General features: G+C 40.2%; 2 protein-coding genes across 2 annotated transcripts; both read right to left on the minus strand.

Annotated features, from left to right (window-relative positions):
- Positions 1–1,482: 1,482 nt before the first annotated feature.
- On the minus strand, positions 1,483–3,715 carry LOC110879539 (protein RETICULATA-RELATED 1, chloroplastic). Its single transcript, XM_022128010.2, has 7 exons — positions 2,984–3,715; positions 2,806–2,904; positions 2,492–2,715; positions 2,319–2,388; positions 2,150–2,229; positions 2,003–2,067; positions 1,483–1,922 (listed from the first exon to the last, which is right to left on the minus strand). The coding sequence occupies exons 1-7, from the start codon at positions 3,482–3,484 to the stop codon at positions 1,729–1,731; spliced, it is 1,233 nt and encodes a 410-aa protein (XP_021983702.1). The 5' UTR covers positions 3,485–3,715; the 3' UTR covers positions 1,483–1,728.
- Positions 3,716–12,541: 8,826 nt separating this feature from the next.
- On the minus strand, positions 12,542–15,755 carry LOC110879540 (DUF21 domain-containing protein At1g47330). The gene is made up of 11 exons (XM_022128011.2): positions 15,250–15,755; positions 14,714–14,790; positions 14,537–14,620; positions 14,332–14,445; positions 14,168–14,254; positions 13,933–14,072; positions 13,743–13,830; positions 13,539–13,612; positions 13,092–13,455; positions 12,938–12,984; positions 12,542–12,853 (listed from the first exon to the last, which is right to left on the minus strand). Exons 1-11 carry the CDS (start codon positions 15,422–15,424, stop codon positions 12,772–12,774), a joined length of 1,332 nt encoding a protein of 443 aa, XP_021983703.1. The 5' UTR covers positions 15,425–15,755; the 3' UTR covers positions 12,542–12,771.
- Positions 15,756–16,937: the final 1,182 nt, after the last annotated feature.

Genomic DNA, 16,937 nt, shown 5'->3' on the forward strand with positions numbered 1-16,937 from the left:
AAAAACATTCGAACTAGAAAAAAAAAATACATTCAACCTAGAAAAATATAAAAACAAACTACTCCTCGTCCGAATCAACTTCAAGGTGAGGCAAATCTAAACTTCCGAGATGCTCAACGAGATCGTGTTTTAGCCTCCAATGCGTGTCTTCGTCATACGCTTCCACGTCACTAACAATTTTTAGGAACAAAGACTTGGACATACGAAACCTGTGACGAAAAGTATCTTCACTAAATTTTGGATTTTCATCAAAATAATCGGCCATGAGTGTCTCGTGACCCCCCACACGATCTCGACGGACATAATTTTTTTTACTAGACGATGCCGTGTCTAGTAGCTCCGCTTGTTGGATGAGATTTTGGAAGAAAACTAAGCTACTATCGCTTGACGATGCATCTCCATCGTCGAGAAAGTCGGGTAGGGTAGAAAGAAACGGGAACTTGGAATCCATTTTGTGTTTGAAAGATTTAAAAGTTTGAGAGTTTTGGTGTGGGTTTGTTGTGAATGTGGTAAAAAAAATGAATTAGATTGGTTAGTATATATTGTTTAAAAAAAATTGAATTTTTTTTTTTTTATAAATTCGACCGTTTACCAACGGTCAAATCTCGTTCAACGTGCAAAATCAATCGGCAAGCCCACACCCAAAAGCCACCCCGATTCGGGACCCCGCGGGGATGGCGGCGGTGTTCCCGATCGGGGAAAGGCTTCACCGAACGCTTCCCCGAATGCGCCCCGTACACCCTAAGGCTATAGGGTGTGGTCATAATACTCATGACCACTATGATCCTCCACATATACGTCATGTCATTCATCTTTAATCCACCATTCAAAACCACTACCTTAAGGCCAAGGGTGTGGTCATGTCACAAACCACTATCCCTTTATTTTTTTTAATTTATTTGGCTTAAAATTATTTATGAGAGGGTCGTGGTAATCGTGGTTTAATCCATGGAAACCACTATCAATCAAAGAGGGGGATTGTGTACCATTTAATTAATGGTCATATATAGAAATAACGTTCCAATCCATAACCCCACAACCCATATCCTAATAGAGTTATTTCTCTGTTAGGATAGAAGCCAATTTTATCACTAAGCAACCACAACTTCCTTTCTCCTCTTCATTTTTTACCGGATTCTATACTTTCCAATAACATTTTGATACCTATTTTCATACATAAGGAAATTGGTGCTTTGGGCTAAAAGAAATTTCTCATTTTGGTAGAGACCTCAAATGATTTTTCGTAAAATAGTTACCTACATTAAGGGTTTATCATTTACTTTACGTACGTTTATTAATGTCTCATCATTTAATAATGATATATGAACATTAAAACTAAATGATATATTTTTATTTCAAAAGCTCTTGTTGGATGATTTATGAGCTTTATGATTATGAACATTACAACTCATTTTGGTAGAGACCTCAAATGATTAGGAGCTTTATGATTATGCAAAAGTGTTTTGGTTTTTCTAATTGTAGTTTATCTATAGGGTTGGTATCAATTAAGTAAATACCGATGTGATGATAGTTTTTTTGCGAACATTTTTTTACTGCCAAACACCAACTAATCAACCTGCAGTCGCAGGTATTTGAACCCACGTCACTTTCGTGGGAGACGATCACCAATGTCACTAGACCACAAGGCCATGGACAATACCGAGAAGATCCAAATTCTACATATAAAAACAAACAGAAATACTTCGGGAGTGTGATTAGGATTAGTAATTACTGTACCCCGCTCCATCTAGCCCAGTCTACAAACTGCATCCCACCATAGATGTTATTTGCGAAACGCACCCCAACTGTAAACGCCATTGCTACTACAGGGACCTGTTTCGCCAAAGGAGAAGCTTCCACCAAGCTTTCCATCCCATTGATGATTTGGTAACGCGTATTTGAAGAAACCGCAAGGAAAACACCTGCATATTAATTAAACAAAGCATCACTAAGCCTGCTCCTGTTTATGATTTAACTACAAATGCACATCACAAAAACATACCCCAAAGAACTGCACTTTGCACCAAAGGAGGCACCTTAACATCACCTTCTGACGTATGCATTCTCCTGAAATAGTCATATTTAGGGGTCTTTAGTTATTCGATTATATCAATCGAATACTTAAAGAAAGTGTAAGGAGGTCGCGTACCGTTTGGCATTCATGATCATATTCGCAATCCCTTGCCCAATAAGACCGCAACCAAATCCAACCGAACCATACAGAAGACCCTGAATCCATTAACAACCAAAACATAAGTTATCATATGTTGTAAAATATGGATCGATATCCATATGAACCGTCGGAGACATATGCATACCTTGTAAAAGTATGTTGCGAGCCGTTGCTGTACTGAAAAACTACACCCCGGTCTCTCAAACTCAAACACACTATACACAACCAACAAAGTTCAAAAAATTTAATAAACAAACCAACGTCAAGCTACTCTTAGTGTTACTTTTCATCAATGTCGTTAAAAGGTATAATAATAACCTGCTTGGAAGAGCTGCAACAGAGTTCTTCAAACCACTAAACAAACCACCACTAGCTACCGACTGCTTTCCAATACGCGCATACGGCGCCAACATACCAACCAAAGCAACATCAACCACTATACCCACCAAAAGATCCGCCGCATACAACTCAAACTCATTCCAAAAATCTTTCCCTCTTTTTTGCACTTCGGCAAACGTCGCACAACAAGAATCAATCACTATCTGCCTCATAACTTTAGCCAATTACCGCGCGCAAATACTCACAAACAAAACAAATAAAACTTAAAGAAACAAAAATCACAAACAACAAACCTCGGTCCCAACTTTAAACAAAAACGATGGATCCGCAAGCAATCGATTACGCAGCATCGCAAAATTTCTAGTCAAGAAACTTAAAACCCAACCTGATTTCTAATATCAAATTGCAGTTAAACCTAACATTAATAATTTTATAAGCTTAAACAAAACACAAAACAGTAAAAACATTTACCTGTAAGTCTAAATAGCGTGTAAGAACAAGTTTTCGAAGTCCAGTAGCTTTAGCAGCCTCCAGCATATCTTCAGGAAGACTAACACCGTTCGATTCAGCAACCTTCATGACTTCCTCAAACTTCATCAACGGTCCAAACTCCTTCTCGTCATGATCATCTTCATCACCGCCACCACCACCGTTTCCGCCGCCACCGCCGCCGCCGTTACCAGGGGGAAACTTTCCGTTACCGTCATCTCCACCGTCATTTTCTCTATCAGGTTTTGAATCGAAGACCGCTGTAACAGTCGACATGCTTCCTAGGTTATCCGATTTAGATGATTTGAACTTGTATACATGCAGAGTGTTGCGTGAACTGCTAGGGTTTCTGGAGTGTAGAAGAATAGAAAGCTTGTAGTTGAATACTGGTTTGAAGTTGATCATTAATTGCTTCGGTAACTCGTTTCTTCGTGATGATTCGTTGAGCTTCATAACCACAAATCCTGGTGGAGAAAGAGCCATGGTTTTGATTCACCGGAAACAATGGCGGTTATGTGGAAATTGATCGAATGGTGTACGGTCGAAACTGTTTTTTTTTTTTTTTTTTTTTTGTATATGATAAAACTCGAGCTCAAATTTTGATTACACACAAAATGATCAAAAGTGAAGTGCAGTAAGCCACAATATTAGAAGTACACAAATTTGAAACGGACGATTCTGTCGTCTTGCTCGCCTATCGGCGCTACAGATGATAAACCCTAAATTGTAATTTGAAATTAGTTGGGCCTTCTAATAACTGGGCTGGGCTCACACGATAAACTTAAAGTATGGTTTTCGAGTTGATTCATTCGCCTTATGAGAAATGAAAAAGTTGGGGCGATCTGCTGGAGACGGGCTGGAGGGGGACGCCACCCAAGACGCCAAGGAGGGCGGTGTTCCAGGCGACTCGGGTGGGGGAGTCGCCCCACTCCCTTCAGTCTAATAAACCGGGTTGGATTATGGTGCCCGACCCAAATCAAAACCGGTTTGGAGCTGATTCCGTACAAAACAGTTTGGTTTGGTTTGGTATACAAACCGTAGGTTTGGGAATGGTTCCCCTTTTTCACGCCAAAAACCAAACAAGGACCCGCCAAGAAAAAAACTGGTTTGGAACCGGTTTGGCCAAGAACCAGCCAAGAAAAAAACAGGTTTGGAACCACTTTGGGTTTCTGAAAAAAACAAAATGTTCATCTCTAATAAGGGGTAAGACGGTAAGTCAGTAACATAAAAACCGATTAACCATATCATTAATGAAAAATGCTTGGCCTATGGTTTGGTTTTATATGTTTGTTGACTGATTTTTTTGGGTTTGATTTCGTTTACTAGTATCCACAAAACCGAAGCGATTAGCTATATTTAAGTGAAGAAACCGAACTGTTCGGGTAAACAAACAGGAAGGACTATTTTTTTCTTTAAAGATTTGGCAACCAAGGGAAGAAGTCTGAAATTTTAATGCAACCATCAAAGAGATAGAACATAATCAACATGTAGTTGGTACAAAATCAATATATCCGGGTGAGGGTAGCATCCAACATACAAACGCTTGCTCGCAAGGTAACATTAGCTATCGAGGTGAAATTGTGTAAACAGAGCTATGCGTGGGTTATGTAAGAAGAGTGAATATGTTTTTTGTATTCTTGTTAAAGTTACACTTTTCTCTCATGAAGCTAACACATCATAGGGTTCAAAGAAGTCATTTAATGACAATCTAGATAAAAAGACTTGTGTTACAAGTTTTAAAATTAAACTCTATTAGTGTAATTTAAGAAAAGAATTGGGTAAAATATGTAACTTTAATGAAACTTCTAATTTGCTCTGTAATCAAAGAAAGATACTCATAGTCAAGATTTGAAGAAAAAAAACAATATTTACCAACCAATTCTCTATAAATAGAAACTCATTTAATCAAAACGAAACAAAAGAGTGGCATATGTTACGATCGCGTTATGTTTAGTTAATCCAGTTTGTTTTCTGTTTGTTTTCGTTTGCATGTTGAGGGACCATTATGGCCTTCATGGTTAGTTTGGGGTTTGTTTTGTAAACTTGGTTATTTGTTTTTGATTTAAATGCATGCGTGATAAGGTTTCTGATTCATTCAGAAATCAAGTTTCCTAATTCCTCTCTCAATTAGCTTCTTACTTTATCAAGGGTATCAGAGCCACCGATTCCTCATCGGAGCTCTGCCGCCGCCGCCACCATGACCAACACGCGCAACAGTGAAATCGACAGTACTCTCAAGTCCCACGACAAGGCGATCACGGAGATCCGGGCCGCCTTATCCGCACTGATGAAGAGCCAAGAACAATCGTCAAAGCAACAGGAAGAGATCTTGAAGGTTGTTCGTGACAAATCCAACTCGTCGGACAGCTCGTTTGGATCGTCCGGTCCCGACGCCGACGCTAGGGGATCGAAACCGTTCCGGATCGGCAAAATTGAATTCCCCAAGTTCTCGGGGGAAGACGTGGAGGGGTGGGTTTATCGTTGCGAGCATTTTTTCGCAATGGATGAGACCGCAGACGACGCTAAGTTGAGATGTGCAGCGGTTCACTTGGAGGGGGACGCTTTGCAGTGGCACCGGGCTTATATGAAGACTAGAAACGCCACGGTGGCGGAAGTTCCCTGGCCGGAGTACGTCCGTTCGATCTCGGCTAGGTTTTCGGATGCCCTATTCGAAGATCCTCTCGAGGAGATGGCTTCACTTCAACAAACGGGTACGTTACAAGAGCTAAACAATGCTTTCGATGCACTTTTGAACAAGGTGTCACTAAGCGAGCCTCAAGCGGTTAGCCTCTACATCAAGGCCCTTAAACCGGATATTAAGGGTCCGGTCAAGATGTTCAAACCTAGAACATTGCATGAGGCCTACGGGTTGGCCAAGACACAAGCTTTGAACAATGATACGCTGGAAGAAAAATTCGCCAATGGGAAATGGAGTATGGGTTCCCAGAAAGCGAACAACACTAAAATTACCCCACCCTCCAATGCAGCCAAGTTGCCACTATTACCCACACCCAATCGACCCGTTACGACAGCCTCCAAACCGGGTTCTACGCAGCGCCGTTTGAGCAGCAAGGAGCTCGAACAAAAAAGGGCCAAAGGAGAGTGTTTTTGGTGTACGGAAAAATTCGTTCCGGGTCATAAATGTGCACGGACGAAGGGGCAGGTTTTTGTGATCGAGATGGAAGAGGAGGAGGAAACCGAGGCTGAGGTGGTACAAGATGAGGAGAAGGAGCACCATATTTCGATACATGCGCTCACCGGGATGCCATCTTATTCAACCATGCGAGTCCAAGGGTCAATGGGAAATCGTCAACTTCATATTCTCATTGATTCCGGGTCGACGCATAATTTTATCGACACCCGGGTGGCCAAAAAACTCCAGTGCGAGGTGCGAGACATACCTCCCATTCAAGTCGGGGTGGCGGACGGGAAGAAGTTAGAATGTAAGCAGTTTTGCCCGGAGTTTCAATGGGCGATGCAAGGTTATTGGTTTAAAACGGAGGTATTGCTTCTTACTCTTGAGAACTACGACATGATTTTGGGGGTACAGTGGCTTCTCCCATTGCAGGATATATTATGGAATTTCCAAAAGATGACTATGAGATTCGAATTGGAGGGTAAGTTGTACGAACTCAAGGGCCTGCAAAACAACAAATTTTTCGTGTGTTCCACAGAAAAGATCGAGGGAATGTTGTCTAAACAAGCGAAGGGCAGCCACCTGCAGTTGTTTGCATTACATATGGCCGAGTATGGGGCCGAGTCCTCCATGCAGTCTTCACGGGTTATACGAGACCCGACAGCCTCCAACGAAGAGCAGACGTGGAAGCGTCTCATCAGAGAATTCCCGGAAGTGTTCCAAACGCCGCAAGGGCTGCCACCACCGAGGCCGTTCGACCACCGTATTACCCTCCAACCCGGGACGGCCCCGATCAGCCAACGGCCCTACCGTTACCCAGCGGTGCAAAAAGATGTAATCGAACGAACCACCCGCGAACTGCTGGAAACGGGGGTTATACAAAATAGCCACAGCTCCTTCGCAGCCCCCGTTGTGTTGGTCAAGAAGAAGGACGGACAGTGGCGCATGTGCATGGATTACCGCCGTCTCAATGAGGTAACCGTAAAAGATAAGTTCCCAATTCCGTTAATAGAAGAATTATTAGACGAGCTTGGGGGGGCTACCGTGTTTTCTAAGTTGGACTTACGTTCCGGGTACCACCAAGTTCGCATGGCTCCGGAAGATGTACACAAAACGGCATTTCGCACCCACGAGGGCCATTATGAGTTCCTCGTTATGCCGTTTGGATTAACGAACGCCCCGGCAACGTTCCAAGCCCTTATGAACCACGTCTTCCGTTCGATGTTACGAAAAGGGGTATTGGTTTTTTTTGACGACATCTTGGTTTACAGCCGTGATGAGCAACAACATGTACAACAGTTGAGACGGGTTTTGGCCATTATGAAAGAAAATAAGTTGTTCGCGAAGGAATCAAAGTGTGTTTTTGGGGGACGAGCCGTGGAGTACTTGGGACACATCATATCGGGTGACGGGGTGAAAACCGACCCAACCAAAATTGAAGCCATACAGCAGTGGCCCACACCGAGAACACTTAAACAACTACGAGGGTTTTTGGGGTTAGCGGGGTATTATAGGCGGTTTATTCATTCGTTCGGTATGATCGCTAAACCTCTCACGAATCTGCTTAAAAAAGACGCCTTTAAATGGAACGACGAATCACAAGACGCCTTCGAACGACTCAAAACAGCCTTATCCTCGGCCCCTGTTTTAGCGCTCCCGGACCCGAAAAAACCCTTTGTCATCGAGACAGACGCATCGGCTGGGGGTATCGGGGCGGTTTTGATGCAAGACAACCACCCGATTTCTTTTTTGAGCCGAGCCTTATCTCCAAAGCAAAATGCCTTGTCAGTTTATGAAAAAGAATTATTAGCGATTATGGTGGCTGTGAAACAATGGCATTACTATCTCATCACAGGCCCTTTCGTCATCCGTACCGATCAGCGAAGCTTGAAGCATTTGTTGGCACAGAAAATCACTACACCGTTACAACACAAGTGGCTGGCCAAGTTAATGGGTTATGACTACAGCATCGAATACAAACAGGGACGTGAGAATGTAGCAGCGGATGCCCTTTCTCGGGTGCAAGGGGGGGTTTTGTTCGAGATGGCGGTGTCACAGTTAGAACCGTTGTTGCTAAAGAGAATAATAGAGAGCCAGCAAGGGGATGTGGAAGTGAAGGGAATAATACAAAAAATTGAAAACGGAGAAACGGTACCAAGGTTTCGCTGGAACGAAAGGTGGTTAACAAAGGGGGATCGAATGGTGGTAGGGGCCGATATACAATTACGAGAGGAGATAGTCAGGCTATGTCACGAGACCGCGATAGGAGGGCACTCCGGGTTACGGGCTACGACCCAACGGGTCAAGGGAATGTTTTTTTGGAAGGGTATATCCAAAGTGGTCCGACGGTTGTTGCGGGCATGCGATGTGTGTATGAGAGCGAAAAATGAGAACGTGGCGTATCCGGGTTTATTGCAGCCCCTCCCGATACCTAATGCGATTTTTGAAGATATATCAATGGATTTCATTGGGGGTCTACCGAAGGTTAAAGGAAAGGACACGATATTTGTGGTGGTCGATCGACTAACGAAGTATAGCCATTTTATGACGTTGTGTCACCCGTTTTCGGCTAAGGATGTAGCACAGGTATTTCTTGATAATGTATTTAAGCTACATGGGTGTCCTAAGTCCATCGTGTCGGATAGGGACCCAATATTCCTCAGTTCGTTTTGGACGGAATTTTTAAACTTGCAAGGGATAGAGGCCGGGTTGTCCACCGCGTACCACCCACAGTCGGATGGCCAAACAGAGGTAGTTAACCGATGTTTGGAAGGGTACTTAAGATGTATGGTGATGGAGAGACCACATACTTGGGTCAAATGGGTGTCTTTGGCGGAATGGTGGTACAACACCACATTCCACTCGTCCTTGGAAAGAACACCGTTTGAGGCCTTGTACGGGTACCGACCTCCGTTGCATATTCCGTATATTCCGAGGGACTCGAGGGATACGGAGGCGGATGAAGTCATGCAGGACCGAGAGAGTACCATAAAGGTGGTTAAACAAGCGTTACTCAAGGCGCAAAACCGTATGAAACAACAAGCAGATAAACATCGGTCGGAGCGGGTATTCGAGCCGGGGGTATGGGTATATCTCAAGTTACAACCGTACATGCAGAATTCACTCCGGGTTCATAAGCATTCCAAGCTGACACCTAAGTATTTCGGGCCGTTTATGGTGATTGAGAAGGTGGGGAATGTCGCTTATCGGTTGGATCTACCGGAGGAGGCCCAAATTCATCCGGTGTTTCATGTGTCGTTGCTGAAAGAAGCGGAGGGACAGCCGAGTAAAATAATACCGTTGCCGACAGCGTCTAGGTTCATTCTTCAACCGCAGAAGGTGCTGGAGAGGAAGTTGGTTAAGCGTCGGAATCGGGCCGCTATGAAGGTTTTAGTGCAGTGGAAGGATCAGGGAGAACAAGATGCTACGTGGGAATACCTGGACGAGATGAGGCTACGGTTTCCGGATTTTTCGGAGCTCACTTCTTGAGGTCAAAAAGTGCTAAGGAGGGAGTCTTGTTACGATCGCGTTATGTTTAGTTAATCCAGTTTGTTTTCTGTTTGTTTTCGTTTGCATGTTGAGGGACCATTATGGCCTTCATGGTTAGTTTGGGGTTTGTTTTGTAAACTTGGTTATTTGTTTTTGATTTAAATGCATGCGTGATAAGGTTTCTGATTCATTCAGAAATCAAGTTTCCTAATTCCTCTCTCAATTAGCTTCTTACTTTATCAGCATAGACAAGTAAATATCTGTTGCACGTTGTTAATTTTTATTTATTTATTTATTATTTTTTTTTGGTAAACATAGCTATGCGTGGGTTATATTTTAGAGGTATTTACGAAAATGACCATTAATCAATATTATTTTTCAAAATAGTCAGCTCATGCGTCATTGAAACAAGGCATCACCCCTCTTATACGTCCTTTCTTAAATGGACACGTGTATGAATCCAGCCAAAATTATGTGAAACATGTGGAACCCTACTGATTAAAATACATCTTGGAAAGAAACATGAGGACCCACCATCTACCACCCCACCCTAGCCCCTACACCCCCATGCCCACACTTCTGTGAATTTACATAAAAACAACAAATCTCCATAGATGAAGCAGCAACTTCTTCATCTTTCACACTCACACACATACACAGAGACACAAAGAGATAAGCGAGAGAAACGGAGAAGGCGGGGATGGATGGTGGCCGGTCGACCGACCACGACGGTGGCACGACGGATCTCCACTACCATGAACGACCACCTTGTTTTCCGGCAACCATTATGTCCATCCGTTCAGGTTTCCGGGAAAACGATCCACAGATCTCCACCTCCAAATCCCAACCGCCGCCATGGTTGCCGGAGACGGAGCTGGAGGCATCTGCAACTCGCTGGAGATGGAGCCGGAGGCGTCTGCAACTCGCCGAAGATGGAGCCGGAGATGACTGCAACTTTCAGACGCATCCCGGCACTTCCATACGCATCCCGGTACGAGACACGGACGCATGGGATGAGTCGGCAACGCATGGGATGAGTCACGGACGCATGGGATGATGGGATGAGTCACGGACACATGGGATAAGTCACATACGCATGGGATGATGGGATGAGACACGTGTCACTTCTGCATTGGCGGACGCATGAATGAGCCCTGCAGACGCAAAAGGTGTCTCGTAATCGGTGATGCGCTTCGCCACAGACGCACGAGATGGCCATTTTCGTAAGTCAACAGTATTCCTGGCCATTTTCGTAAATTTCTCTATATTTTATGCGTTTATAGTAAAACATAATGTTGTTTATACAGTTAAATTTATAAAACTAAATTACTTTCTTTAATTGATCAAAGACAATTTGATTGAATTAAATTAGGCTTATTGGATTTTAATAATTATAAGTTTTACTGTTGGCTGATAATAATCACAACTTTAAAAATTCTCTGAAACGACCCCAACTTGTAAGAATCTGGCCCCCATTAATAATTTTTTAACATATTAGAATTTGGTCTCCTCAATAGATTTAAGTGCACATGCACACTCCTTAAATGATTTAAGTGCACCTATGTTGGAAAATAATCAATGTGGGTCAAATTCTTACAAATTGGGATCGTTTGAGGAAATTTTTAAAGTTGGGATTATTATCAGCCGACGGGTGAAAATTAAGATTATTAAAATCTAATAACCCATTAAGTTAAGAAGGATTGAAATACACTATATTATCATGAATGTATTTTAAATTAAATATAGCCATCTCCACTTGTCATTCACTTGTCATGACATTGACAGAGTTTAATCCTTCTTAACTTAATGGGTTATTAGATCGGGTGGGTAGCGGTTTATGATGGTGGTTTATGATTGTTGTTAAGAGCACACATAAATCTTCAAGTACACCATAACTGATCGAGAACAAATTACTAATAACTTTGGTAAAAAAGTCCAAAATTTTGAAAAAGAATATTTAAAAAAACACACATATATATATAGAGTAAGGTTAACATACAAAAAGCCTTATCATACATCACGTAGGAGACAATGGTAACCGTTGGATCAGGGGTATAATCACGCATGGGACCACATAATCACGCATGGGACTATAATCACGCACGTTCTATGATAATAACGCACGTTATATTTTTTGTCATGTAGGTTAATGTAGGTTAAGCCTTGAAGTACATTATACTTTCTCTCTCTCTCTCTATATATATATATATAGGGAGATGATCATGCGAGAACAACATCTAATTGCGAGAACCGCGAGAACCAATGTGAACACAACCAAAAATGCCTAAAAATAGCTAAAAATCACACAATTTTTTTTTTAATATTTTTTTATATAAAAATCGCTACTTTTCGAAGCCAAAAAAATTATTTAAAAAAAAAAAATTTTTTTGGCCACTAAGAATTTTTTTTTTAGGTTTTTTTTTTTGGGGGGGGGGGGGGGGGGGGGGTTTAGGTTTTTTTTAGCTATTTTAGGTTGTGTTCACATTGGTTCTCGCGGTTCTCGCAATAAATGGAGTTCTCGCATGAGCCCCTCGAGCTATTTTTAGGCATTTTTTGTTGTGTTCACATTGGTTCTCACGGTTCTCGCAATAAGAGGTGGTTCTCGCATGATCTTCTCCCTATATATATATATATATATATATATATATAAGCACGAATATTCAATTTTATTCACATCTAAATGCACTTTACATCAATATCGCAGGTAAGCGAGCAACAAGCTGCGCCGCTACCCCTTTCTGAATAGCAAAAATTTTATGCACTTTACATATATTTCAAAAAATTTGAAGGTTATCACTTATCAGTGTGAAATTGAATGGTTTTCACTTATCAGTATGAAATTGAAAGGTTTATAAAGTTTTTCATCTAGTACTTAAATAGGCAAGGCTTTATTGTGACCATCAAACACTAAAACATTCAACAAAAAAGTGAACTATTGCTTTCAATAATACACATCTACTCTAATACAATACGCGTTCGCGGATATACTTGCTCTTTGGAAATCATATTTAAGGAGTTATACCAATGCACAATTGTTACTCCATAAAGTACAAATTACTAACATATGTAGAAAGATTTACCTAAAAGAAACCCATTGAACTAATGGCACTGTATCTTGAAAGTAATCTCCAAAGAAGATGTATTGTTATTTTGTTGTAGCACCTGAACCAGACTGTAGCGAGAGGGGAAGAAGGTTTTCTTGTGATGCATTCATGTTGATCCTTATCCTACATTTAAACGATATATTTTTATTAAATAAAAATAACATCGTCATTAAACATTTTTTTTAAACCGAAACTCGCTTATCTAACCTGTTGTGGATGTTTACATATTCATCAGTTTCATCCAATATCTCCTCCTGAAAATCGACCATGTTGGTGTTGACTTATTTTATCATGTGTTTTGACTACATCGACATATTTGCAAATCTAAAATCAATAACGGTATTTTCTTTTTAAAGTATACCTGAAGAAGCTCTTCGATGACATCTTCCATGGTAATCACACCAACAACAATTTCGTTCGACGGATATTCGGGAATCGGATTGTTATCCAAATCCAGTATGCAAAACGAGCAGCCTCTATGTCTCTTTTTGAAAGCCGGAGTTGAAGGTGGACTTCTCTTTGCCTGTTCATCTCCGTCACTCTTCATCAACGCCCCATCAGCATCGTGAAAATGTGATTTGTTTGCTACATTTTGAGTTTCTGTATCCCAGGATTTTTTCAGCATGTTTGTCTTCTTGTTCAGATCTTTGTACACTACAGCGATATGACTATGCCCTTTTTGGAATTCATTTAAGATGTCATAAAGAGGCATGCTGTCTTCAACCCTGAAAACCATACACATCCTTAACAACATGAGCCCGAATCTGTTCTCGCATGACAACGATATATCATATTAAGTTTCGCGTACCTTGGAACTTTCCTTAGTAACATCTTTCTAAGAGGAACTGCGTCATCTGGGTCAACCGCCAAGAGATTCTTAACCTGCATACAGTAATACCATTATGCAAGTTAATCGCCCTTATTAATATTCACAATTTTTCCTCCAAGATCTATTTTTAGTTTGTATATTAACTTTCGTAACTTGTTACTAACTTAGCATACTAATATATACCAGGATGATTCCAATAATATTTGTTCGGTCCCCAGAATAAACAGGAACTCTGCTGTGACCCATGGTCATAATTGCATTTAAGGTATCCCTATGCAGACACAGGAAAGTGAATTAATTCACAAAAAAAAAAAAAAAAAAAAAAAATTGTGTGAAATATTTATGTAATACGAAGATCGGGATAGAAACTCACAAAGTAAGAGTTCCATCCAGATCAAGGGAAAATGCCTTCGATATAGGGGTCATGGCATCTTTTGCAGTCTTTTCGGTCAACTCAAGTGCTCCGGCTATTATAGTAGTCTCGTCATGGGTCAAATCTCCACCTTTCCCAGCCTATCAGCACATAATGTTGCCACATTACTAAGGTATTTGTTAAGGGTATAAAATATAAATCTTAACCGCTGTTAGTTGTTTAGATTTTAGATTACCTCATTGCCGTGAAAATCCACAAAAGTTTTTAACTCCGCCCTGCGTAGAAGAGCAGCATGCCCCTTTCCCAACATCCAATCTAGAACCTAAACAAAATCACAAAATTAACATTGAATTATTCGTAAAGAGATAACATAACTATACAAGACTACTCAACAATTACCTTGCTGATAGGATAAGCAATAGGGAAGAAAGCCCATAGCAGGAGACGGACAAACGGAGCTACTGTTGCTCCAACCGTCAATCCATAGCGCGTACAAACCGCTTGTGGTAATATCTATAATAACAAAAACACATACACGCAGAGTAGATCAGATATAAAAACAAGATTTTGTGGAGCAAGTTTATCTTTTGTAACGAAAACTAACCTCTCCAAACATCAGAATTAGTGTTACAGATATCAGAACCGCAGCCCATGGTGGAACAAGTTTATCCAGGAATATCGGAAGAGACTGCAGTAGAGAGAAACAAATTAACAAGATTACCAGTAAATGCAATAATAAATATTATCAAGTAACTGCAACCAGTTGCACAGAGTCACAGACCTCCATTGCTAAAGAGTTGCCGATTAAGAGCGTACAAAGCAGTAGATGTTGGTTCTTCACAACCGGAAATATTTTAGCTGCCACCAAGATATTTCACTAGATATTAGTGCGTAACAAAAAGATAAACACACGCGTATGTGTATAGGATTTTTCGCGTATGAAATTTCGTTTATAAAGTTGACTAAACAGGTCAAAATAAGTTCACCGGGACTATTAAACAACCCTAGGGCTTGTTCAGAAACTGATTATAGAAATCGAGTTAAACACATGCTACCTCTTAATTCTACCAATTATTAAACTGAATTAAGTCTTCCACATGTTTGCTGACAGTCCTGATATTATTTCCTAATAATACACCAATCACTACTTCATTTCCACCTCAAAACAATAACTATCCGCATCCAATCACATAATCCTGAGCTAAAACTACTATCTAACTAATCCGATCGGATTAAATGAACCAACACAAAGCACAAAATCCATAAATATCAGCGAATTCAAGTGTGTGATAAGAATAAAACAGTACAACAACTCACAAGCATGAATACGATCTTTAGGACGGCCGGATTGGATGAGAACTTCGAGGTCTACAAGCCCTAGGGACATGAGTCCGAGCGTAAGACCGGCCATGAGGCCTGCAAAGACTACCAGACCGACGATTACCAGTAAATACAGGAAGAATTGCGACTCGCAGCACGTAACCTCCGCCATTTCTCTGTCAATCAGTTGTTTGGGGATGAGTTAAGTGAACGGAGTTGCAGTTTGTTTGGTGGCTAGTTAAAGTTTTTGATTTGGGGAAAAGCCGACGATTTGACGGAAAAAATGGAAGTTTAAAGCCTTTTGTTGATTTGGAGGGTACACGTTATTTTCGATAATGGTTTTATGATTGATTGTTTGATCCGACCGAAGAATAAAATAAAAAGGTTGTAATCCTCAAAAGGAATACAAATATTCCCAACAAAACTATTTTCTTTAACCGTCACAAAGTAACAGATTTGGTGGATGTTTTCTTTTTTGTATTTTGTATATAGATAATACTCAAGAAAACTTTTAGACTCTTGTGTTCTAGAGTTTATTAATGGAAGGAAATGAAAAGAAATAAAAATAAAGTAAAAATATTTTGTGTTTCAGAGTTTGTCGTGTTTTCGAGTTTCATTTAAGGAAGGAAATGAAAGGAAAAACTAGGCTAAATTCTTTAGTTTTTCTTTACTTCCGATTTGGGAGGAAATGGTGGGAAAGACATCTTTGTTTTTTCCTTTCTCGTCGTTTCCTTTCTCACTTTTACTTTATTTTCTTATCACTCGTTAAGTTAACTCGGGAACAGAGCGTTAGTTTTGTTGATTCCAAATTGTTGTATAGATAATAATACTCAAGAAAGTTTGATGGGATGTTAACGGGTTAAAATGAGTTTGCGTTAAATTGGATTCAAGTAAAAAAAAATGTTTTTAAAAAGTAGTATCTGGGTTGGGGTCAAAATAGGTAGTGACCAAAATATGCTACAGTTGAAACGAGTTATTCCATAGAAATAAGAAAAAGGAAACATTGTTATTTGCTTCTATGTCAGCTAGAGGAGATGTCGGGCAAAAGTGTTGTGCGTGACGACCATTCTTTTTATTGCAGTTAGCAATGATCCTAAATTCTAAAAACCATAAAAGAAATTAAATAAGGCACTGACCTTAAATTATAAAAACTGAAGTACAAATTGCACCAATCTCTAATCAAGGTTTACCAACATCTAGTTTCAAGGGACATGTTAAAGCTATCGGATAGTCTTTAGACTCATCACCTTCTTCTCCCGTATGAATTGTTATTGCTTTTATTTATCGTTTCATATCATTGTAATAGGAGAGGGTTCAATTAAAAACACATAGTCAGAGAAAAACTTAAAAACTCTATATTACATATGTGTAATATATCATATTTTGTATATTACAATGTGTAATAATGTAATATATTATTATTTATGGAGAAGCTTCTATACAGAACACTAAATATTACAAGAACACGTAGAACAAAATAAATAACCTATTGTTTAAATCCTAAAAAGTAAATGAACGTGTTACGAATGAAAGATTTATTGTTTCGAGAACAAAAAAAATTTGTGGTATTGATTCTTTTTTAATTGCAATTAAGGGCGTTTTTGTGCAAACAACTAAACGAAAATACTTTAGTTCACATCAACTTAAAAATTAACTTATTTGACAACTAAAGTCATAATAGATTG

This window comes from Helianthus annuus, chromosome 9 (genome assembly GCF_002127325.2).
Source record: "Helianthus annuus cultivar XRQ/B chromosome 9, HanXRQr2.0-SUNRISE, whole genome shotgun sequence".
NCBI classification, from domain to species: domain Eukaryota; kingdom Viridiplantae; phylum Streptophyta; class Magnoliopsida; order Asterales; family Asteraceae; genus Helianthus; species Helianthus annuus.